Genomic DNA, 25,701 nt, shown 5'->3' with positions numbered 1-25,701 from the left:
ATTTGGCTTCCGAAAAAGTTCGCAAACTGGAACACTTCTGGGCTTGCAGTGTTTGGGTTCCAAGTTGTTTTAGTACCAAGGCGTTTGGGAATCAAGGTACCACTGTAAATATATTTGAAAACCTCAGATTGTTATGGCCCTTCAGTTAGAATGTTTATTATCTGAAAATACATATCATACCTATCCCTGGATGATAATTTGGGTGTTGTTGTTTTTTAAAAGTTTTTGTTGAACATTTTTCACAAAAACACAGACAACAAAGTACTACAAAATCACCATAGTGACACAAAGCATGAGGAAAGTGAAGTGGGCAGAGAGAGACATAATACAGAGGGATTTTTATTATTCTGAAATTGCAGGACTGAGTCAAACCAAAAATCACAGCTGAGATGCTGGATTACAATTAGTCACATCCCAGGAAAAAAATTGAACCTGGATGCAATGAGTCATCAAAGGGCGTGACTTGGAGATATTTACATTATCAGGTCAACACACATACAAACACACCTTTTGGTCTTGGTCGTAGTAAGTGGGCTATACAAAAAAGGTACAAACTGTATACAAACATACCGGTATATATACAGTATATATATTTTAATCCTCCAGTTCACATCGCAGGAAAAAATGTTTATACCTGTTAATATCTAGAATGCATTGATTTTTCATGAAATAAAGTGAAGAGAGACTGGTTTATTTGTTTGGTTTATATCTCACCTTTCCTCCAAAGAGCTTAAGGTGGCATACGTGGTTTTCCTCCCTCCCCATTTTATCCTCACAACAACCCTGTGAGGTAGGCTAAGAGACAGCAACTTGCCCAAGGTCACCCAGGAGGCTTCATGGCAGAGTGGGGATTAGCACCCTGGTCTCCCGAGTCTTAGTCCAATACTCCGCCACTGCACTAGACTTGGCTTTGAGAGTTCTCAATCTTGTTTAAACTTGTTCAACAAGTTGCATACATTCCAAGACACCTGCCTATCAAATATTGCCTTAATAGAGGAAGTAAATTACGCACCAGTCAGGTGCAATTCTCCCATCCACGTCTCTCCAACAGTTCTAAAGGAATATGGTACTGAAACATTAGGCTGACTAAATATATAATTCTCCCACGGACCAGTCAATCTCCACAAATTTAGATAAGGATATGAGAAGAGCCAGCGGCCCGTCTCACCCAGCATCCTGTTCTTACAGTGGCCAACCAGATGCATATGGAAAACCCACAAAGCAGGACTTGAGAGCACCTGCAGTTTCTGTCAACTGGTACTCAGAAACCTCCATGTGTAAGAAATGGGTCCAAGCTCAACTTATTTAAGCATCTACAGAAGTTGGTTCAGGTTGCATAACTCCCATCAAATTGCATCCATTTTATATTAGGCAAAGAAAGGGTGAACTCATTTGATGGCCTGCATTTCCTTGGCGGATGAGAGACGAGAAGCTTTTCACTAGTGGAGAAGCTGCCATGGATTTGGGAGGCAGCCTGAGCACCTGGGATGACTCCCTTCCTGCCAGCAGCCAACACCACCCTTAGCTGCTGATGAAGGCGGCTTGACTAAGAGGCCAAACCAGAAGGGCTGGAACGCCATCATTTCTGGTTTCACAGGGAGTGGTGCTGCATCTTAAACCAGTGTTGCAAATTCTGGCCAGGCACATGCGTTGGTGGTAAGGGATGCTGAGCTGAAACCGATGTGCTGAGCCACATCAAGAGGCAAACGCTGCCAATTACACGGGCGACGACATTTGCACATCGCAGTAGGCAAGGATTCCTGATCGAGCAGCGCGATGCCACATTCTCCCTGCACTTCCTTTTTTGTGCGAGTGGTTAAAACATGCCAGGAAGCCACTGTTCTGCTCGGCTTCCCGTGACATGTGGACCTGACATTCTGATTTGTTAGGAAGAGATGTAGCTCAGTAGATGGAATATCTGCCTTGTATGCAGAAGGGCCCAGGCTTGATCTCTAGATAGGGCTGGGAGAGATTTCCCTTGTTGCAGCCCTGGAGAGCTGCTGCCAGTCAGTGTGGACAATACTGAGCTAGATGGACCCAAGGATCTGGCTGGGGATAAGGTAGCTTTCTATGTTCCTGTTTCAATCACCATTCCACAAAAAATGCAACTGAAATTAAAATCTGCCGTGTCGTTCTTTCTGTTTTCCCAAGGCCTCTCCTCTCCTCTCTAGCTGTGCTAGACAGAGGCGGCTACTCAGACTGAGCAACAGCCATTTAGTATTAGTGTGCAGAGAACAGAACCTCCATATTCAGGGCAGAAACTAGCACTCTGCCCATGCTCAGAGGGACACTCTTGTTTAGCATTGCTTCTCACATTCCAGGGTTCTTTGCAAGCAGGTTTTTGCAGCTGAGCCTTGATGTAACACCCAGGAAATAAGCAGAGGGTTGCCAATGGCTTCCCACACCCCAGCAGCATGTCTTGCCCATCTCGAGAAGGTTTAGGACAGGCAGAAATCCCACAGGTGCTTGTTTCCAGCAAAGGGGATGCAGAGTCACAGGAGAGTGGATATCTCCACGTTTACGCAATTCTGCATAGAGGCGGTTTGCATCTGAAGCAAATCCAGCGGGGGCAGGAAGCAAGCCGTTCTGCGTGTGCCATAAAACGCACACAAATGCACTCTGTGGTAATCCAGCGCCTATCTTGCTCGCCTTCTCTGCTCAATTTTCCCCTCCCTGGTTTGTTTGTTTTCCTTCCCCCGTTTTGGAAGCTCTGCCAGCTGTGAGAGAGGCAGTTTGTAAGGCCAAGTGGGAAGGGCTTTCTCTGCAGGAAGTTACGGCTGCAAATAAACTGACAGGAGGGCAGGAGCCTTCACGGAGACAAAAATAAACCGCCGGAGAGGGGAAGAGAAGCTTGTTCTGAATGCAACACGAACCTCCCAGAGGCCTATTGAAAAAAGCAGACCAACACAACAGACACACGGCAGACGACAGAAAGACCCTAATGGAACAAAGGGCACGGCTGCATCGGCCATCCGCTCGGAAGATCCTTCGCCGGAGGTAAATTTCGCGGGAGGTCAGAGGGGTCACGTCAGCACAGCGCCAACTTTGAGCCGCTTTCTTGCTCTTCTCGGAGGACTTTGGTGGCTGTAGCAGCGGGGAAGGAGCACAAGGGAAGGAGGGTTGGCAAGGGAAGCAGTAAAGTTATCCCAGCTGCCCCGATTCCCTTCGAGTTTTCCTTGGTAGGGGCTCAGGGGGGATCAGGGCAGGTGTGTCCCAGACAATCTGTCCATTGAGCATATGTTCTGGTTTGCTTCACAAAGTTTTAGGGGAAGCTGGAAGGTGTCAGCTGTTCGTTCACTATTCATTCTGATTTGTTTCCTGGCAGAGGTGCCAACATAAATAAAATATTGGGGGGTAAGCCCCGCCCCCCATAACTGATCATAAAAAATGGAGCACAGGCACAATTTTAATGGCAATGCCCATCAACTACGGGGGGGGCAGGCCCCCTCAAATATTTTAGGGGGAAGCAAAGGGCCCTCTGACCCCAGGAGTTGTCTCCTATGTTTCCTGGGAGGTTATATGATGTTGCTTCGAGCAAATGTTGTCTCACGTTTTCCTTTGCATTTCTCTGTCACTTTTCTTATTGCAAAAAGTCTGGAGCGGGTTGGGGGGAGGGGGAGCAGGTTTGTTGCGCAAAAGCACCAAATTATCTTGAATTGCCCAAGCTGAATTTGCCGGTATGTGATTGAATTTCGTCAAAAGATAGCAAGAGCCTGGAAACGCCCATAGACAACAAAACAAATATATATATATATATATATATGGTATAATCCTGTCAGTTTTTTCTCTCCCAAGAGTAGAGGGAGGTGCAAAATAATTCAAATTATCTTGAATTGCCCAAGCTTAATTTGCCGGTATGTGATTGAATTTCGTTAAAAGATAGCAAGAGCCTGGAAACGGCCACAGACAACAAAACAAAAAATATATATGGTACAATATGGTATAATCCTGTCATTTTTTTTCTCCCAAGAGTAGAGGGAGGTGCAAGGTAGCTAAAAAGCTAGCTACCCTATATTCCTAGAGATTAACAAATCACTCCATATTGCAATATTTAAGATCAGCTCAAACACCTTGGCTATATTCTCTGAGCACCCAATTTCTTCAGGCCATTATCGTTATGGGGAATTGCAGGGGTAGGTGACAGCCCCATGGAGATAGGGGGACCCCCAGAGTCTTGCCGAAGTGTTGCTATAACTTCTTGTTTGTGCTAGCATTGAATGGCCAGAGTTCATTCATTTCCAAGGCTAGAGAGCAATCCCAAGCTATTAAGGATCACCGGCCCCATTTTGTGATACACATTAAACTGTTTCCACTGTTAACCAATTGCAAATTGCACAGAAAGGTTCTGAACTTTAAAATTTTAAAAGAACACAAATGTTCTACCTACGGTAACTGAAATTTCAAGGAAAGTGAGTTACAAATGTGTTGCATCAGTATTTCGCTTTTAATTGCCATTCAGATGTATCACTCTTTGGTCAATCTCTCTGCTAACTTTGAGATGGGTGGGGAGTGCTGGAAGCTGGGCTGAATCTGAACTGGGACTCAATCCAGCATGACAGAGTTCATTGTTTGATCAGAGTTCCAGAATTTTTTATTATACCTATATCTATATATCTACAGTGGTACCTTGGTTTGCGAACGCAATCCGTTCCACGGAGGCGTTCGCTCGCCGAAGGCATGCTTCTGCGCGTGCGCGAAGCGCCGATAGAGAACTTCTGTGCACGCACGCGCTGTGCAGATCGCTTCTGCGCATCCGAGTGCTGCAGAACCCGGATGTAAACACTTCCGGGTCCGCGGCGTTCGTAAACGGAGGCGTTCATAAACGGAGGTAGGCGTGATAGTCAGGATGTTTATTCGGCTTTACGCCCATCATAAAACACAACACAACAAAATAAATCAAATAAAACAGCAGACTCGTTCAAGCCACAAATAATATAACACAATTCACAGCTCACAAGGACAAATATTAACAATTAAAAAAGAAAAGTTTAAGATTATGATTAAAAATTTAGGCACTACGCTAAAATCAGTATCTGATGTCATTATAGAAAATTCTTATAACTACAGTATAAATAATCTAACATTCCATTCCGTCTCTTGTACGAGAGGACGGCTGTTAGGAATTTAGCAACCTGTAGAGTAATATAAGGATCCACATCTTGAAGAACCCAGGCAAGCTGTAGGTCAACTGGTTTGTCAGCCATAGGCTGGATTATGAAATTTAGTATACTAGCATGAGCCGAACTGTACATAGGGCAGATAAACATAACATGATGTAGAGATTCAGATGTTTTAATTTCACAAGCACACATTGAAGAGACTTGGCCCTTAGTAAATCTATATCTCAGCACGTTTGTTGGAAAAACATTGAACCTAGCTTTAATGAAGGCATATTGGTGAGACGCGGCCGTAAGCGATGTTAAATAGGACGGAGCACAGTAAATAGGGGTTATGCCGAAATTTAACGGCGAGCATACTCCACCACCAGCTAAGAAATTTTGGTATAGCTCCGCATCATCCAGCCTTTGATTTATACACCTTTTTGCCGCATTTAGATCCAGTTTGAGCAATTCAGTGGGCGAGATCTCATAGGACAGCAATTTGGCATGGATTTTTCCTGACCACAAATTTGTGAAGTCATCCCGCCACATGCATTGAATGAGATAGTGGTTCGGGAGTTTATGCCATAGGGATATCCAATAAATCAAAACTCGCCTCCATAAAACTAACTCCACTGAGGGGATCTTCATTTCTAAGCGAATAGCCGCATTGCTTACGCATGTTGGTAATTTTAGAAGTCGGCGTAAGAATTGGCTTTGAAGCGACTCTAAAGGTGAGAGATTTGCAAAGGCCGCCCATAAAGGTGCAGCATAGGCCATTGTGGCTATCACTTTGATGCTATACACTTTCAAGGCCGCAGGGATGAATAAGGCCCCCTCAGAATAGAAAAAACGGAGGAGGGAGTGCAATAGGGCTTTTGTCTTGTTTTGAAGGTATTCAACTTGCGCTTTCCACCCTAAATTATATTGAAAATAAATTCCTAAATATTTAAATTTATGTACTTGTTCGATTTTCGTGCCCTCCAGTTTCCATGTATAAAGTTTTCGACTCCTTGAAAATATCAGTACTTTGGACTTGGTGTGGTTGATAGACAGATGATTAAGATGGCAATAAGTCACAAAAATCTTTAGTGCCCTCCTTAAACCCACTCTGGAGTAAGAGAGTAGCACCGCATCATCTGCGTAGAGAAGTAAAGGACAATGATAATCTGCTATACGAGGGGCGTGGATAAATTTTTGTGAGTCGGCTAATGGGTTCCTCTAATCGCTGATAAATAAGTTAAAAAGAAGTGGCGCTAAAATACAGCCCTGCCGTACTCCCTTATTTACTGGCACTGGGTTCGTTACGTCTCCAGCAGGGGTTAATCGATAAGCCACAGAAGCCTATCTATTCCCCAACAGGCAAGTTTATCCCATAGTAATTTCCTCGGAATACTATCAAAAGAGGTAGGCGTAAACCGAGGTTCCACTGTACAACAAATGTTTGATCAGGATACCCGAAGGCTCCTGAGCATGTACAGAGTTAATTTTCCTCTTCATGCACCAGAAACCAAACCTACGCCGAAAATGTAACTCCCAGAAGTCTGAACCCCAGTATCTCTCCTTTAGAAATGAACCAATAGCTTTAGATTAATTTCATGTTAAAGCTTTGTATACCCCGCTTTTCAAACACTTGTAGTAAAGCAAATCTACAATAAAACAAATTTATTGGAACAAAAAAGGAAAGTCAAAGATTAAATGAAGCAGTAGCAATAGACCCCCAGCATTAAAAATGAGAGGCTCCTTCAGATTTATTCAGCATTCATCATTTGTTTGAACAAAGTATGTGCAGTGGTTATGTGTGGTCTTTATTGCACATCCATCCTGATTTGTTTGCAGAGGGGTTGTGCAACAATGAACATTCATCCGAATTTGCTTGTGTGTGTTGTTCACCTGGACTGAGGAACAACAACTTACTTGCCCCTCTCCCCTTGCTGTTTGCCTTGCCTTGCTCAGCACCAAACTTCTCAGCTCACATGTTCAATTTGAAAACACACACATCTCAAGGGAACCAAAGAACAGCAGCAGACACAATTCCTTAGAGACAGACCTGGATTTACAGGTAATGACAGGTGTGAACAGGCACACTCTCTGATGCTTTAGAGCAGGCATCCCCAAACTGCGGCCCTCCAGATGTTTTGGCCTACAACTCCCATGATCCCCAGCTAACAGGACCAGTGGTCGGGGAAGATGGGAATTGTAGTCCAAAACATCTGGAGGGCCGAAGTTTGGGGATGCCTGCTTTAGAGCCTCTCATCTTAACTCTTTGGTGCCTGCCATGATGGACTCAGCTGCATAACTTTAGCCAAGATTCCAGACTCTGTAGCTGGACTTAAGATGCAGTGGCTGAGCCCTGCAGTCTCTAGGTTTCTGTTACCAGCTAAGCACCTGAGCTATAGCCACAGGGCTGCCAGCATGTGCATTTGTTTTAGCTTCTCAGGTGTCCATTGAAGTTTTCCCTTTAGCAGGAGGTGGTTGTACAGCAATTGTATTTTTCCTGCCTATCGATTTCCGCACATAAAAGCTACCGTTAAAAGCGGAAGAGAAGGCCAAGCTGATTTATTCCTGATCAGTTGCAAACCCCTGGATGCACATAGGGATGCAGCAGGTCCTGCAAAATTGAGCCCATTTTTGCATGCATTTCCTTGGGGGAGAATGCATGCCTTCTTTCTCCCTCTTTTGCTTATTTGCGACTGACTTGTACCATGAATTCTGAGAGCAACGTTTAAGCTGCTTCGCCTCAGAACGGCCCCCTCTCCGCTTTCTAACGGCACAGTGTTCTGAGCTGGCCTCTGCACCAGGAATTGCTAAGAGCCCTTCTGTGCCCAGCCTGGCAAGTTCCAGGCCAGGCCTCTGCGGCAAAGCCGGCTGTAAATGTGTCAATCTTTGCTGGCTTGGTGAAGTCCTTGAGTGAGGCCTGCTGCTTTAAAGGGAGAGGGAGGAGGAAGAGGAGGACAGTGGGTTATCATTTCAGCTGGCTTTCAGTGACAGCGGAAAGGCACAGAGCAGAGCCACAAACAGGCTGGCATTGTGATGATGTGCAGCCACTGGAGATGGCAGAGAATGAAGCGAGGAAGACCTGCTAATTCGCCCCCAAGGTGCATGTGTGAATTTTACAAAAAGGGCCCCCTCTTCTATTCACCTTCTTTCCAGGTCCTCTTCTCTCCTCTGTTTTCCCCTTCCTTCCAAAGGCCTTTCTCTCTTTCTTCTCCCCTCCTTATTTGCACAGCTAGTGTTGCCCCTTGTACGGCTGCATGAAACTTTTACATACATGTAGGCAGCAGGCAGAAGTCAACAGGTGAAGCTCATCAAATTGGGGGTCTCCCAGAATGACAATATGTAGCTTGGTCTGATGCACGTTTCCTGAAAAGTTCGTTTTAGTGGGATTTGCTCTCAAGAAAGCGCACATAAGGTTACTGGGACTAAATGTCGAAACAAAATTAAAAAAATTCCTTCCAGCAGCACCTTAAAAGACCAACTAAGTTTTTATTTTGGTATGAGCTTTCGTGTGCATGCACACTTCTTCAGATACACTGAAGCAGAAGTCCCCAGGCGCTTATGTAGGGAAAGGGTGGGGAGGCGTATCACTCAGAAGGGTGGTGGAAATGGGTGATTGACTGACTGATAGCTGTTGATGACTGTAAACAACTGCAAATGGTCTACCCCCTCCCCACCCTTTCCCTGCATAATCGCCGAACATTACTCCCATTCTAAGATCTGTGTGAGCGCAAGTTTCTAGATAAAACCTGCTATTGCTGCTGTCTGAAGTTCCTAATTTGTGAGACTCCTAGAATGTGTGCATGTGAAACCCAGGTCTACCAAGGAGGATGGGGAGGAAACTGTAATCCTCAGATGAAGGGTGGTATATAAATTTAATAAATAAAATAAATAATAAAATCAGAACTGTCTGTGAGACCTCTGGTTCCACCTGCCATTAGCTCCCCTGCCAGTCACCCCACCATTCCCAATCTGCAGTGGGCTCTGAATTGGCAAATTCAAGTTGCTGAATTAACATTGATTTTCCACTGTTGTGTAGCAAGCATGCTGTCTTTCCCATCCCCCAAAGGTCAGATTGTTTGCTGTAAGGAAAGTGACAGGTAATTTGCTCTGGGAGATAATCCTTGTTTGATGCAACACTGTCTAATCTCCCCATAATCAAATCAACATGAATGCTCATTAAAGAATAGCTCTATCTGCAATCAAATCATGCTAAATGGTCGTTAAACAGCTTGTCTGGAAGTGACCCTACAGTATTGATGTGAGCTGTTTTGAGGAAGGGGATTATCTGAAAGAAGTGAGAGAGAAAATATCTACATATATAAAAATGTAAAAATCGTGAAAGTGCGTGTTCCACTTTTCGCCGTAACCGCTTGACCGATCGGCCTGAAATTTTGACACAACGATCCAGGCCACTCCCTGAGCGTTGTTAGGGGGGGGAAAGCCCTCAAATTTCACACCTGGGCAGGTATAAACCTGCTTTTCCACAAAGTAAAACAGCGCCCTCAAGTGGAATTCCTCCTCCCCCACTAGGCCCGGGGTGGGGAGGGGGGAGTGCCCGGATCGCAGGCCTCAGCACGGCCTTTGTTTTATGTAGCCCCCTGCCAGGCTGCCACGCCCCCACTAGGCCCGGGGGGGATAACCCACAGCAACGCACTTGGGGGCATGGCAAGGGGTTTTTACTTTAGAATTTAGCACCACCCCCACCCCCAAAATCCCCCACCAAATAACCACAAGACAAAAATAAATACCATCCTTCAAAACGTCATGAGATACGCCGGTCACAGAGAGGGGTGGGACACACAAACAGAATAGATCAGGGGTCCCCAGACTACGGCCCCCGGGCCGGATGCGGCCCAATTAGCCTCCCAATCCGGCCCGCGACGACCCCCGCCGCCTGCTGCCGCCACCCGCTCTTACAGCGCGCGGCGCAGCAGCGATCTTCAAAATCGGCAAAAAATCGCCGTAAATCCTTTGTGCGCATGCGTATGGGCCTCTCCCGACCCAGAAGAGGTCATTTCCGATGCACTTCCGGGTCGGGGGAGGCCCATACGCATGTGCACAAGCGATTTTCGGCGATTTTTTTCCGACCGTGTGCGCATGCGCACGGGCGTGCACTCCCCTGCCCTCCGGCCCGCCGCGCGGTTGGCATGGCGGTCACTGGCCCGAAGCCCGGTAAGTCTGGGGACCCCTGGAATAGATCATGGATCGGGACACGTGGGGGCAGTCACAGGGATTAGCCACGACAACGCACCACACCAGCAAACCCCGCCTCTGCCACGAGATCCTGTAAAACAGGGGGACTCTGAGGCTCAGGGGGATCTGAAGGGGGGCTATTACCCTCCATTTGACAGACTAACGCACAGCAACGCATGCAGGGCCAGCTCATATACTATAAAATAGATATACCCGGTAGTGACAGAGGCAGGCTTGCTCAGGCCCCTGGCCTCCAAGCTATGTCTATCTCAGTGATGAGATTTTTTGCAGATCTTGCTTATCAGATTCTGGGGGACTGTGTGTGTGTGTTTGTGTGTGTGTGTGTGTGTGTGTAGAAATTCCAGCTCTGCTTTCTGACCTTTTTACGTGTGTCTTCCAGTTGAAAGGCAAGTTCCTGCTGCCACCATGCCATTCAGGAGATGGCCGTGCAAGGCAGGGAGCAGCTGGAGCAGGCTGAAGCAAATAGAGCCCAAGCAGAAGGCTGGCAGAGGCGTTGTAGCTTCCGCGATGCACCTGGACTCGGCGCTAGGTAAGGCAGAGTTCAATCTCCAGGGCCCTGCTTTCAGAGTCTGGAAATGGCTGGAGTAGTAAGAGTACCCCTGAGCCCATTTGTTCTCTGGGCAGGGTGTCTTTCCTTCCTGCTCCTTATCCTTAAAAAGTCCCTCTCTCAATGCCTAGGGGGTGCAGAGGTGATGGCTCTCCTTTTGTGGAACGCTTTCCCCAGAGAAACGCACCTGGCACCATTATTGTCTGTTTTTAGTTGCCATATATTTTTTAAAAATAATTTGCTCACTCCTTTGAACCTTAATTTGGAGGGTAGCTGGTTATGTTTGTGATCTTTATATTCCACTCATCCTTTTAAGTGGGTTTTTTGTGATAGATAGATAGATAGATAGATAGATAGATAGATAGATAGATAGTAGATACCAGTAGATAGATCTGCACTTTGGAGTCTTCTTTTATTGCTGTTTTTATATTTGGTTTTAACGCTTTTTGTTGTTCCTATTTTTATTCTGTAAGACGCTTTGAGACACTAAGGTTTAAAAAGTGATGCATAACTGTAAAAAATAATTAATGTATTAGGTAATATTGCATCAAAATATGTATATTAGGAGAAAAATTTACACTAAGATGCTGATGAATTTTCATGTCAACTTTTTTTTTAATGCAAGCTGATATGGAAATTTAGAGAACTGAATTTTAGACTGGAAAAATTAGAAGCAGAAAAACTAAACTTGAGCCTTCCCTCTCCCTACTTTTCCTTTAAGGCTTTCCTTATAGCTCACCTGTGAAGCCTTTAACATGTCCCCTTCAGCCTCATCTGCCACTGAAATTAAGCCCAAGTGCATGCTCCTTGGGGCAGAGACCTTCCTCCTTCCATATTCCTAAGGACTAGAAACATGCTTTTGATTTTACACATAAGATGGGACCGAACTTGGGTCCCATTGAAATCAACAACCCACTCATTTCAGCTAAGAGAACAAAGTTCAGCTGATTTAGTCTGGATCCAGCTACTTTACGCGTGGTTCTGTAGCTTTGTTTCTCAAGTTACGCTTATAATGGGTAAATAATAAGTAATAATGTGTAAATAATATGACATAAACCACTGCTGTAATAACTTTGTCCTGGAATCTCTCCTTGAAGGCGCTGGGAATCGCCTGGTCCTCAAGAGGATCCTGCACGTGGACCGGACCTTGTTCTTCTTAAGATCAGCATCTCCTGTCAGGTAAGGATGCTGGGGCTCTGAACGCTTGGCAACCTAGAATACGAGTGGGGAACCACAGGCCCAGGGTCCAAATGCAGCCCTCCAGCCTTCTCTATCCGGCCATTGGAACTTTAATCAGGCCACGCCCCTTATATGCCCTACTATGCATATAAGTGTTTTTGACTGGCTGGAAGGTGTCCTTGATCTCTGAGAATGCCTCTCACTTTTCTGGATGGAGGTTAGAGAGAAGTGTGTGAATGGGTGCAGAGGCTAGCCTGCTGTACAAAGGGGCCCTTTTTGGTTGGACTACAATGGCCAGGGTCCTTGATTATTGGCCAATCTGGCTTCTGGGTTAGAGCCCAACAACATCTGGTTAGCCACCCCTTCCTTGATTAGATAAAGAAGTGGTTCCCAATTGGCAAAGTATTGTAGACCCCCTGTTTTTCAAAAGCCAACCCACGAACCCCCTACTTTTGAAAATGTCGGTACCTCTGCGGTAGTTTTTGTTATGTGAATGGTGCCACCATACCCTCCAATATGTCCCAGTGATGTGAGAGCACGGTGCCCAAGAAATGTGCAGTTTGGGGTGCTACAATCTCGTTCAAAACATGGCCATCACCTCACACCTTTTGGGGTGTCCAAAAATGGGGTGCCCTGGTCAGTTGATGAGTATGAGCCATGGACCCCCTGGATGGGTGATGTGGACCCCTGGAGTCCACGGACCACCAATTGGGAACCACTGAGACAATGCAAGGGAAGCCTTTTTGAACATTCAGAAGTGTTATATTACTTTTATACAGTCATACCTTGCCTTGGGAGTCGAGCTTTCCAGCTCCCGAACAATCGAAAACCAGAAGTGAGTGTTCCATTTTTCGAACATTCTTTCAGAAGCCGAATGTCCGGCGGGGCTTCTGCAGCTTCTGATTGGCTGCAGGAGCTTCCTACAGCCAATCAGAAGCTGTGCTTTGGTTTTCGAACGTTTTGGAAGTCGAACAGACTTCCAGAACAGATTCCGTTTGACTTCCAAGGTACGACTGTATCTGCCTTCCTCCATATTTACAGTATTTTCATCATCTCTTGCTACTTTGCTAGCCATAAATTTATGTTGAAGATCTGTCTGTCTGTCTGTCTGCCTGCCTGTCTGTCTCTCTATCCAGACATAGGAAGCTGCCCACAGTCTGTTCTTTCTGGAAACAACTGAATACGTTTTTGTTTGTTTTTTTCAAGCTCTGGAATGCATATTGCAAAAAACAGAGCTGCCAGCCTGATAGGGGTTCCCTTTTTCTTAGCCACCTGGGGCCAAATACCTCACATTTTCTTTCCTCTCTCTCTTACAGGGACTTTGTCTGTCATGTGGGGGGAGCCCAGGGGTTCCCATCTCAGCCAACCTCGCCCAGACCAAGCCAGCCAGCACTGAAGAATGTGCCCACCTCTGGTAAATCCACTCTTTTATGTTTCCAAGGAGCGATGCTGCTGCTGATCACTAATCTGGACCAGGGAACACAACTAGATTGCCTGGTGGGGGTGGAGTGGGACATGCCTACCACTGCCATTGGGGTCTGGGCGAAAATCCTTCAGGGTTTTCTCTTATTAGCCGTGCTCAAGAGATTTATGCAATTCTGCAATTACATTCAAACGTGCAATTTGATATCGAGGTGTAGACATGAGCAGCTTGGGAACCTTAGCTTTGGTTATTTTTAATTTTTAAAAGCAGGTTTCTATTTCTGATTAATAAGAAGGGATGCTTGAAAGCTGGGATGGAGAGCCTTTTCTGGCTTGGGGCGGGGGCAGATCTTAATCTCTCCAACCCCTGACAGGTTGGTTCTGACAAATGACTAGGGATGCCATAGTTATGTCAAGTGATGCTGTGCTTTGAAGCCCCAGTTGTCAGGACTTCAAAGCACAGTGCAGGGCTTTCAAACAGCCTTTTGTAAACATCTTATGGTGATCCTTTGGTTCACAGATTCTTTGAAGTTAAGGAGCAGCAAAGGGATATTTACAAAGGACTTTCGGACATCCCAATGCTACTCTTTGAACCTCCAAAAATCAGAAAAGAGCAGTGGAGGAATGTTAGCAAAGGGCTGATTGAAAGTCTTTCCCCTAACATCATTGCGCTGCTTCTTAATCCCCTGAAAATTGGAGGTTTAAAAAGCAGTGCAGGGCTCTTTGGGAAACGGCTTTCAAACAGCCCTTTGAACATACAGTTTTCCAGTGGAAACTGCTTTTTCCTGCATGAGCAAATAGGAACGTGGCTTGCTCCAGCAAAGGAGCAAACTGTGTGCTTACCTGCATTGACATTGTTTCTGGCTAACGGGGAGGATGTGTAAACATCCCGCAAGCAAATCAGGATGAATGCAGGAGCAACCTCCCTGCAAATGTGCAACCTCTCTGCAAACAAATCGAAATGAATGCTCAACAAACCCTGGATCTAATCCAACCTCTCTATAAGTGTTGTGCTAGCAAATTGGAACCAATGTGCAATAAATAGGTCGCCCAGGAGCCCTAACTCTCACTTTTTTCCTCCGCAGAAGCCATCCAGAAACACCGCAAAAACCTCTCTGACTGGTTCCGCCAGCAGCCAAACGAGGAGCGTCAGTTTGGCCCGTCGTTCTCACTAGACACAACCCACGTGGACCCCGTGATCCGGGAGAGCTCCCTGGAGGAGATCCTGAAGCCTTCTCCTGAGATGACCATCCAGAACCAGCTGCAGGCCTCATGTAGCCACACCATTGGGCTCCAAAACCTCTTTGACGTGGACGCCTGCGGGAATCAGGTGAAGAACGTGGTCCTCTATGGCACGGTGGGCACTGGGAAGAGCACCCTTATCAAGAAGATGGTGATGGACTGGTGTCACGGCCGCCTCCCGCGCTTCGAGCTGCTCATCCCATTCTCCTGTGAGGACCTTTCCCAGGGCAGTGCACCCATCTCCTTGCGGCGCATGATCACCAAGAAATACCTTCACCTCCGGGAGCTGGTGCCCGCGTTGGGCTCCACCCACCTCAAGGTGCTCTTCATCCTCAATGGCCTGGACCGCCTCAATCTAGACTTCCGCCTGGCGCACACAGAACTCTGTTGCGACCCCAACGAGCCTATTCCTCCGTCCGCCATTGTGGTCAACCTGCTGAGGAAATACATGATGCCAGAGGTTTGTGTTCAGGGGAGATTGTTCTTTATGCATTTAGAGCCTTTGAACCTGCTGTTCCACCCAAAAGGTTCCCAGAGTGTCAATTAAACAAGACAGGCCCTGCCGGCGAGCTTACAATCTAAAACATACACAACACACACAGCAAATGGGATAGGGAGGGAGGGGGGACTCAAACTCAGGCACCAATTCTTACTTAAAGAATTGTTCTTATAATGACTGGCTGGCACAGTTCAGAGGCAGGAGGTATCTGATGGGGTTTGATGCCTTCGGCAAAGCTGATGGATTGAGCTCAGCTTCCCTTCTTTCATGCTGGTGGAACGGGTGGCTCCCTGAGTGAGACCGCTCGCCTCTTTCCCTTGAGATCCACAAATGGTAGATGCTTAGAGAGAGAATCAGCAGCGGAATGCAGTCACCTTCAGCAAACAAAAACCCATTTAATGGTGGTCCATTAAATTAAAATACAGTTGAGGAGCTTGTGGCCCTCCATATGTTGTCAAACTCCAACTACCTTCATCCCTGACCATTGACCATGCTGGTGGCCAAGGCAGCTGGAAGTTGAAGTCCTACACATTTGGAGTGCCAGAGGTTCCCCATTCTCTGGCATAGACAATACTGAGCTGGATAGACCAATGGTCTGACTCAGAACCCAGGGGTAGAAAACTATCGTTACGTTCTCAATTGATAGTCAGTGTCAACAATACTGAGCTAGATGGAAGAGTGTTCTGCCTTGGTATAAGGTAGCTCCCTAGGCTCTATGTCTTGTGTTCTGACCTTGGATTTCATTGACCAACCCATGTCTCCTGTCTCTCCAGGCAAGCATCATTGTCACCACACGGCCCTCGGCAGTGCGCCGCATCCCCAGCAAGTTTGTGGGCCGCTACGTCGAGGTCTGTGGCTTCTCCGACATCAACCTCCAGAAGCTCTACTTCCATTTGCGCCTGCGTAGGCCTGAGTGCCTCGGGGCCTCTGGCCCTCCAACGGCAGAGGAAGCGAACGAGCAGGACAACTTGGTGGAGATGCTTTCTAGGAACTTGGAGCGGCACAACCAGATTGCAGCCGCCTGCTTCCTGCCATCCTACTGCTGGCTAGTGTGCACCACGTTGCACTTCCTTTACTTCACCAAGTCGGTGCCCCCCACACAAACCCTCACCGGGATCTACACCAGTTTCCTGCGGCTCAACTTCAGTGGGGAGGTGCTGGACAGCACAGACCCCTCTGACATCTCCATGATGAAATATGTGTCCAAAACAGTGGGCAAGCTGGCCTACAAGGGGGTGATGTCCCGGCAGACCTCCTTCTCGGAAGAGGACCTGCACCGCTGCTTTGAGATGGAGACGAAGACGGAGAGTGAGCTCAACCTCCTGAATGTTTTCCGCAGAGACGTCTTCCGCTTCTTCCTGACGCCCAGCGTGCAGTCAGGCAAGGAGCACACCTTTGTCTTCACCATCCCTGCCATGCAGGAGTACCTGGCAGCCCTCTACGTGGTCCTGGGCGAGAAGAAGACCCTGGGGCAACGGGTGGGCAAGGAGGTCTCCGAGATCATTGGCAAGGTGAGCGAAGATGTGGCAGTGGTCCTCAGCATCCTCTCCAAGGTCTTGCCTCTCCGCATCCTGCCGGTGCTCTTCAGCCTCATCAAGGTCTTCCCCCGCTACTTTGGCCGGTTCACCAGCAAGGACCGCGACACCATCGCCCGCACCATGGCAGTGGAGATGTTCAAGGAGGAGGACTACTTCAATGACGATGTGTTGGACCAGATCAACTTCAGCATCCTCGGGGTGGAAGGTCCCATGCGCCACCCAGACGAGGCTTCAGACGACGAGGTCTTCGAGCTCTTCCCCATCTTCATGGGAGGGCTGCTCTCACGGCGCAACCGGGCCATCCTGGACCAGCTCGGCTGCTCCATCAAGAACCTGGCAGCCTTTGAGATCGCCAAGGCCATGAAGAAGACGGTCATCCGCAACAGCCGCAAGGGCTTGCCACCGTCCGAACTCATGGACTACCTCTTCTTCTTGCACGAGTTCCAGAATGAGCGCTTCACAGCTGAGGCCATCCAGTCCTTGAGGACCATCAACCTCTCCTCTGTCAAGATGACCCCTCTCAAGTGCTCTGTCGTGGCATCTGTCGTGGGCACCACCAGTCATGAAGTGGAGGAGCTGAACTTGGCCTCTTGCCACCTTGACATCAACAGCCTGAAGATTCTCTTCCCTGTCTTGCTGCGGTGCAAAAAACTCCAGTGAGTGTTGGTTGGTTGATTGATTGAATTTACACCCTGCCTTTCCTCCCCAAGGAACCCAAACAGACAATTTAGAAACAAAAGCACAGCAAAAACATTCTAAAATAGTTTAGAACTTTCTAAACTAAACTTTGCTGACCTTTAAAGCCCTAAACAGCCTCGGCCCAGTATACCTGAAGGATACCACCCCCATCATTCAGCCCAGGCACTGAGGTCCAGCTCCAAGGGCCTTCTAGTGGTTCCCTCACTGCTAGATGTGGGGTTACAGGGAACCAGGCAGAGGGCCTTCTCGGTAGTGGCGCCCACCCTATGGAATGCTCTCCCATCAGATGTCATGGGAATAAACAACTATCTGACTTTTAGATGACATCTGAAGGCAGCCCTGTTTAGGGAAGTTTTTAATGTTTGGTGTTTTATCGTATTTTTAATATTTTGTTGGAAGCCGCCTAGAGTGGCTGGGGGAACCCATCCAGATGGTTGGGGTATAAATAATAAATTATTATTATTATAATTAAAGCAATTACAGTTAGAAATATAATTCCCATCTAATAATATTGAGGTCCCAGGAACAGTATTCTTCAGCCAACCAAATGCCTGGGTAAGCAGGAATGTTTTCAGATTCCTCCTGAAAGTTAATAATGATGGAGGCAGGGGTGTCACAGTAAGGGAAGGCATTCCACAACTGGGGAACCACCACTAAAAAGGCCCTGCCGTGAGTCGGTACCAGCTGGGCACACCCCAGTGTTGGCACCACCAAAGAAGCCCCCCTCTGCTGATCATAGGGTCCGAGATGGTTGGATTGTGGATTCTCTCCAACGTTGCCCTAAGGAAAATTGTTATGTCAGGGCAAGGATTTAAGTTTGCACAATGGAACTTGCCCTTCTCTCCCCACACATGTCCTGTATCCTCCCCTATATATGCTCTAAAGGGCTGGAGGGACGCCTAGAACTGATTTTGCAGGACATGAGTGGGGGGGGAAGCATGTTGCTCAAGCATAAATCCTTGCATGGATGGAGTGAGTGAGTTAGATACCGCCCAGAATGTTCCAGAGTGGCTTAGCGCTTTGTTCACAAGCTCACATGGCCAAGCTGTTGCACAAAGACAAGCTCATGTTGTCGAAACATAGGAAGTTCCTTTGTACCGTCCAGCCCAGTACAGTATCTTCTACTCTGACTTGCAGAGGCTCGCCAGGGTTTCAGGCAAAGAAAGCTCTTTCCCAACCCTTGCTTCCCGCAATCGTAGAAGTTGGCAATAGCAGATTTTCTTCATGTGCACTGCCTCTGAGCTATGGAGGACCCCTCCTTGCTTTCAGCAGGTCTACTCTGAGTAAGACTTAGCTGGATATAGCCCCATGTCCTAGGCATTTTAACCGTTTGTCAGGTTCGTTGTAATGTGTCTTCCCGGCACAAGGTCACCATAGGTGACCAGGAATTGCATGCAGGCAAATGCATGGGATTTAATGCAGGCTGCCAGAGGAAGGGACTGCTCCATTACTCCTCCATCAGCCCACCTGGGAGAAGCACACAAGAAGGACGTTTCTCCAAGCTTTGAATCACAGACCCTCCAAGTGTCCCTATTTTCCAGGGATGTCCCTGATTTAGAGAAGCCATCCTGGTTTCTGATTTGATCCCAAAATGTCCCACTTTTCCTTAGGATGCCCCCGTTTTCATTGTAGAAATGTTGGATGGTATGGAGTTATGCGACCCCCAAGCCGTCTGGAGGCAATCCTGTATACGGAATATTTTTAAAAAAATGTTTAATGTTTTATTATGTTTTTATATATGTTGGAAGCTGCCCAGAGTGGCTTGGGTAACCCGCAAAGATGGGCAGGGTATAAATAGTAAAAATTATCATTGTGGAATGAGACGGCCCTATTTTCATTGGAGAAATGTCAGAGAGTATGCATTCTTGCCTTTCACCAGAGGGTGGCAAACTGTGATTAGGAAGGGAAAAGAGGAAGGAAAAAAGCAAACTGATTTTTGTGTGTGTGTGTGTGTCTTCCCTCAGCTTGCAGCTCAACAGCCTGGGGCCAGAAGCATGCAAGGAGATCAGGGACCTGTTGTTGCACGAGAAATGTGGTGTGAGCACCCTAAGGTGAGTGTGAACAGGGAGACTGCAAATCCCACAGAGAGGAGGGGGTGCGCTCTGTCCCTAAATCTCTCCCAACCCACCCCCCAACAGTTTGGTAGAGCAAAACGAAAGGAATTCTTATCCAAATCAGTGGCGTAGCTAGCCGCCTGGCTGCCCGGGGCGGCAAATCTGAAGGCATCCCGCCGGGGGGCGGGGTGTCCGTCACAAAGCATGTGTCGCACATCATGACGCATGCGTCATGATGCACGACACACGCGTCACGACGTGCGGCACGCAGAGCATGCGCACACAGGAGGCATGCACCGCGGCAAACCCCACAAGCAGCCACGGAGTGAGGCAGTCGGGGCTTCACCTCCATGGCGGTGGCCGCGTCGGCTGTCGGAGGTGGTCAGCTCCATCTAGCCTGCTGCCCCCTGCCCAGCCTGCTGCCCGGGGTGGGGCGCCCCCTGTCCCCCTATTACTACGCCACTGATCCAAATAAAAGCTGCAGAATCAGGTGGTGGTGGTTGTTGTCATTGCAAACCTGAGTAGGGTTGAGTAGGGAGAGGCAGTAGCTTCAGCAGCTGTTCCTCTGTGGGTAGCTCCTCCCGCTGTCTTTTCACTGGGGCATGTTTTGCTGTTGGTTTAGAAAATTTAAGAAGAAACTATTTCCAGGGCCAAAGGTGCTTGAGTTGAGATGCCCAGAGTTCTCCTTTCAAAGTCACAGAGGTGCCCGGAGAGCCTGCACAATAAATATATGATGAACAAATTAGGGCAAAAAAATAAAACTTCTGGAAAACCCACTTTGAAAATGACTGTTTTAGATCGCGGGTAGGAAATGTGACAATTATTCATCCTCAAACAGCTGAACGCTGTTGATGGACCCTATCTGTAGGGTCACAACCTTGGCTAACCCAACTTTCACTGTCTGCTCTTCTTCATTTTTGCCACTTGCAGGCTGGCGGACAACCCCCTGACAGAGCAGGGTGCCCAGTACCTCGCTGAAGGCCTTGCTGGCAACACCTCTTTGACCCACCTGTCGCTGCTGCACACCTCGCTGGGGAACCGGGGCGTGGAGGTGATCACCCAGCACTTGGCGCAAAACCAGCACCTGCAGGAACTCGATGTGGCCTACAATTCGGTGTCCGACGCAACTGCCCTCGCCCTGGTGGAGGAGGCCAAGAGGCACGCCACGCTGGAAACGGTCCAGTGAGTCTCAGCATCCCTTCCTGCCACTTCCTAGCTTAATATACTTATGTACGCAGGCACAGAGGCAGGGGAATAAGCCCCTGGGTAGCTAATGACTTTCTGCAGGGGCCATATTTTGAAGGGTCTGTTCAGCCAGTGCCTTGGGCGAAAGATCTTAGGTTCCATCGTCCATTACTAGGGATGGGGGAGGCATCCAATTCAGCTGTCATTTAAAGGTGAACTTACTGAATTTGCACCTTCTGGTGCAGTACATGAGCTGAAATGCAGACATCCTTTATAGAATCGTAGAGTTGGAAGAGTCACGTTGTTCAACTTTCTTTGAAATCCAGAGCTCTCTGAATTTTGCAGTGTGGCTGTCTAGCAGAGCAGTGTGTAGAGAAATTAATATTGTATGGTGAAGTTTGCCTAAAAATAACATTTCTACTGATGAGCATAACATGGTGATACACTTTATATTATGGGGAAATGCTTTGCAAAGATGTGCTTATTAGATGAAGGTGCATACAAACATTTATGTTAGGAGAAATTTGCAATAAAATGTGCCATGAATTTTCAATTTCAATTTTTTTTTTAAAAAAGTGGGTGTAACTTTTTAAATGGTGGTGGGGATTTCCTCTCCCAAATTTGTCAGAAGTTGAGGCACATCTGCGTTCTACCTAACTGCCTAAGTCTGGGTCCATGCATGTGGGTGGGAGAAAAGACTGCACCACTTTGGACTGCAAGTGAGGGGTCACTCCTTTTGGATACTTCTCTGCTTTTTACCATTTTCCTGCATATAGAAAGCTAATATCTCAAAGTGAGAGGTTATAGCCCTTTGCCTGCTGAGCTGGCTTTCTATTTGCAGGGACGTTTCAACATGAATAGTTGTTCAGAAACTTGACTCCCTCCCACCCCTCTACCTCTTGTGGGCCGAAATGGTGCAGCCCATTCTAAAACTCCACCCTGTTAGCACCACATTCCGCTTCCGACGTTGGTTATTGCCTCAACATGGCGGCTCCTCCAATTGGCTGTTTTTTTCTTGGGCACGGAGGCCTTTCCCGCCTGCTTCAGCTTTCCCCCTTTCCTTCCCTCCAGCTTGTACTTCAACGAGATCAGCGAGGAAGGCAAGCGAGCCCTCCACGCGCTGCGCAAGGAACGCGATGGCATCAAGGTGCTCATCTTCCTGACGATGGGGGCCGACGTCTCCGACTACTGGGCCGTCATCCTGAACGTGGTGCAGAAGAACTTGCCCGTCTGGGACCGCGACCGGGTGCAGCAGCACCTCGGCCTGCTCCTGGAGGACTTGCGGTGCAGCCGCCGGGAAACGGCCAATCCTTGGAAGAAGGCCAAGTTCATCCGCGTGGAGAACGAAGTCAAGCGGATGCTGGGAGAACTTCAGCAGGGCACTTCCTAATGCTCCACTCCTGCTGGAGACTCCTGGGAAAAGTGTGTGCTTGTGTCCGTTCGGAAAAGGCAAACGCCAGGAGAAAGTGTTGAGGGTGGGTACACACAAGCCGTTACACAGCAGATTCATCCGGGTTGAGCGACTGCCTTCATGCCTTGCCTTGTGAGCTTCCTGGAGCTGCCTGATTGGCCGTTGTAGGATACAGAATGCTGGGCTACAATGACTTTTCGCCTGTTCCGACAGGGATTTTCTGATGTTCTTAGGAGCCTGGCTTCCTTTCACCTTCACTATACATGTGACAGATATAATACCACCATTCAAACTCTGATTCCATGGTCCATCTCCCACATCTCTCTCATATTTCGGATAAACTGTGTGCCTTAATATATACTGTATTTTTTCATGTATAAGACTATGCTTTTTGCTAAAAAAAAAGAGGCAAAAAATGGGTGTCACCTTATACATGGATAGTGAATGCAGAGGGGGGACGTGTGATTAATGGCAGCAGCAAGCAGGCGATTGGCAGCAGTGATTCAGCGGGGGATTGGTGGCTGCGGCAAGGCCTGCTGGTGATTGGCTGCGGCAATTGGGTAGACGATTGGCGGCTGTGGCAAGTGGGCGGGTGGGCTGTTAGTGGCGGCGAGCAGGCAGACAATTGGCGGCTGCAGCAACATCATGTGCAATCGGCAGTGACTGTGACAAGCAATCGGCAGTGGCGGGCAAGCGGGTGAGCGATTGGCGGAAGTGACCTCACCCCCCCCCAAAAAAAGCTAAACAATAAATTTTCTTAATTTTGTCTTTAAAAAATTAGGGGTCGTTTTATACATGAGGGCATCTTATACTCAGAAAAACATGGTATATATGTATTCAGGCGCGGTGCTAGGGCTTTTTGCGCCCTAAGCAAAACACTTTCTGGCGCTCCCCGGGTGCATGCGTTATGACGCATGCGTCATGACACACGCACGCCACTGATGCCCCTGCGCCCCCTCCATTGGCTGGAGGAGCGCGGGCTGAGGGGAGGGGGGAGCTTGGCGCCCTCCCGCCTGTGGAGGGGACGCTTTGAGCTCCTCAGCGGCGGCGGCTGCAGCGAGTGAGCGAGTGGTGGCGGCAGCAGCACCCATAGCTAAAGGCTTCAGCTGCGGGCGCTGCCGCCGCTTGCTCACTGCAGCCACTGGGGAGCTCACAGCGTCCCCTCCGTGGGCGGGAGGGCGCTGAGCTCTCCTTTTGGCTCGCGCTCCTCCCGCCTGTGGAGGCGACGCTGTGAGCTCCTCAGGGAGTGAGCGGGCGGGCGGCGGCGGCACGGGGGTATTGCGGGGCAGGCTCGGCAGCGCCCCCTCCAGTTTGGCGCCCTAGGCAATGGTCTAGTCCGCCTAAATGGACACACCGGGCCTGTATGTATTTCATCTATGCATATTCATTTAAATGTTTATTTGCTACCTTACTGGTGTTTCGTTTTTACTTCAATAATGCAAAAGAGAATTTAGAAGTCAAAACATTGCTCCCAGGCGGGTGGGGAGCTGTGTTTGTGACTCCAGAGACACATGCCAATCTGTTCTGTGCAGTGTTGCTAAAAAGCTGCATAACTGATTTTTACCCAGCGCTTGATCGCCTTGAAGAGAAAACTGAACAGCATGCAGTGGGTCAGTTCCAGACTGATCCCACTGTCCAAAAAGATATTGAGTGCACCCATATAGATACAGACGCTGTGGGAGGCTAGGAACCCTCTTTCTGACTGAACGAAACTGTTCTCAGCATCCCCAACCGCTATGAATATGAGGTGCTGATTTTCAGGGAAAGGCTGAGCTGAGGACCACAGTGAGCTGTGCACCGGCAAAGCTGGCTTTTGTGTGATCAAAGTGCTTCTGTGTTGCCTTAAGGAACACAGCCTTCCAAGTGACACTGCTTCTCTCCAACCTCTGCCATCAATTCTAAACACAAATACCTCATGAGCCATGCTTCTTTCCCCACAGTGGAGCAGCTCCTCAGCTTTTCAAAGATTCACAACTTCACACATAGAATCCGCCAGTCGTTTTTGGGGCCAAGGAGTAAAATGGTTCGTTTTTATCACCGAGGACTAGCAGCATGCAGAATCTGGTAGTTCATAGCCCTGCCGGAGCTTCTCCCTTTCGCTTGCTGAGGCTGGCCTATAACTCTGCAGTGTGTGAATCATTCCCACCCACTGTCTCCCTAGCAATTGGATTGATTCTTTTGAAGAATCAGAAAAGGAGCAATTGCCTTGGCTCTGTTGTTCATCTCATGTCAAGCTTCTAGGCTGGTGTTCGGATTGTGTCCTTGGGGGGTGGAAGCAGAAAACATGAAAAAGCACTGAGATGGTTTTTTGTGGAGTGGGGGGCTCTTATTTGTTATGTTTGTTTCTGTAAATTGCGCTGAGTTTGCTTTCCTGTGAGGGAAGCAACTAGTAATTATTATTATTATTATTATTATTATTATTATTATTATTATTACACACAGTTGTTCCGCCATTGTGCCTCCTTAAAAATAAAAGCACTTTGTTTCAACAGAATACATCTGGTTCCTGTGTCTTCTTTTGATACTGTCATCAAAAAATTCTAAATAGGTTTGGGGCGGGGGGTTGGAACGGTTGTTTTATCTGCAGGTATGGAGTCCAGCTGCTATGGGGTGAGAGCTGGTTAGACAGACAAAAGGAAGTTCTATTTCGCACAACACATAAAGAGCTGGTGGAACTCAATACTGCAAGATGCAAGAATGGCTAGTGGCCCGAACAGCTTTTCAAAGGGCGAGGTTATGGCAGACAGGAACCAGCAGCTCTTCGCTATGGAAGCTACAGAGAGCCTCCAAAGCCAGAGGCAATATACCTTGGAATTGACTGGAGTTTTCAGGAAACATCTGGTTGAGCATTGAAGAAAATGTGATGCTGGATTAGGTAGTTCAGGTGTGGGGAAACAGATGCTGCTGAACTACAACTCCCATCAGCCCGAGAAAGCGTGGCCAACGGCTAGGGATGTTGGGAGTTGTAGTTCAGCAACATCTGGAGGACCAAAGGTTCCCCTGAGCTAGACTTTTGCAAGACTGCTCTTGTTGAGCATACATTCACTCAAGAAGTAAGTGCCACTTTGCTCAGTGGGGTTTACTCCCATGTAAGTATTCATAGGAAAGTAGCCTCATTTATTTAAACTTAAATTCCCCACCCCAATTGTATTGGGCTCCAGGCAGTAAAAAGATCTAAAAGCTTTCTTCATTAAAATCAAATAAAATTCAAGTGATTCTTGCAATTCTTTTAATCCCTGCTTGTTAAAAGATTCATAAAAGTAAACAAAACAATGTGAAATTATAATATTAATCTATGCTATGAAAGCAACGGTAAGCTAAAGATCTGGAAATCCGCAGGGGACATGAAACCTGCCCTGGAACATGTTAATTGTTGCTTATATATTTTACTAATCATGCTCAGTCACAGCCCTATCAAAATGGACAGGGTGGCGCATGATCAATGTGTAATGGTAAAAGACCAAGAAACAAAACCAGGTCCTCTGAGCATGTGCCATGTGCCCATCCTTTGCTACACATCTGGCTTGCAGAACCAGAGGTATTTGCTTTATTGGCATCCCCCAGATAATTAAGCGCCGTTGGTGGCCTATCTATCTATCTATCTATCTATCT

General features: G+C 47.7%; 1 protein-coding gene across 1 annotated transcript; it reads left to right on the top strand.

Moving 5' to 3' along the window:
* Positions 1-2,581: 2,581 nt before the first annotated feature.
* Positions 2,582-23,152, top strand: NLRX1 (NLR family member X1). The gene is made up of 9 exons (XM_035139847.2): positions 2,582-2,997; positions 10,693-10,842; positions 11,958-12,039; positions 13,356-13,453; positions 14,547-15,163; positions 15,976-17,396; positions 19,404-19,490; positions 20,424-20,675; positions 21,750-23,152. The coding sequence occupies exons 2-9, from the start codon at positions 10,719-10,721 to the stop codon at positions 22,066-22,068; spliced, it is 3,000 nt and encodes a 999-aa protein (XP_034995738.2). The 5' UTR covers positions 2,582-2,997; positions 10,693-10,718; the 3' UTR covers positions 22,069-23,152.
* The last annotated feature ends 2,549 nt before the right edge of the window (positions 23,153-25,701 follow it).

The sequence above is a fragment of the Zootoca vivipara genome, chromosome 15, assembly GCF_963506605.1.
Source record: "Zootoca vivipara chromosome 15, rZooViv1.1, whole genome shotgun sequence".
NCBI lineage: Eukaryota > Metazoa > Chordata > Lepidosauria > Squamata > Lacertidae > Zootoca > Zootoca vivipara.
This window is presented reverse-complemented; position numbering and strand designations above follow the sequence as displayed.

Bases quoted from the DNA above. Each gene is read 5' to 3' on its own strand.
- NLRX1 (XM_035139847.2), top strand. From the start codon at position 10,719: ATGCCATTCAGGAGATGGCCGTGCAAGGCAGGGAGCAGCTGGAGCAGG. The intron at 13,454-14,546 runs GTAAATCCACTC...TTTCCTCCGCAG, and splicing joins GAAGAATGTGCCCACCTCTG to AAGCCATCCAGAAACACCGC. The intron at 15,164-15,975 runs GTTTGTGTTCAG...CTGTCTCTCCAG, and splicing joins GGAAATACATGATGCCAGAG to GCAAGCATCATTGTCACCAC.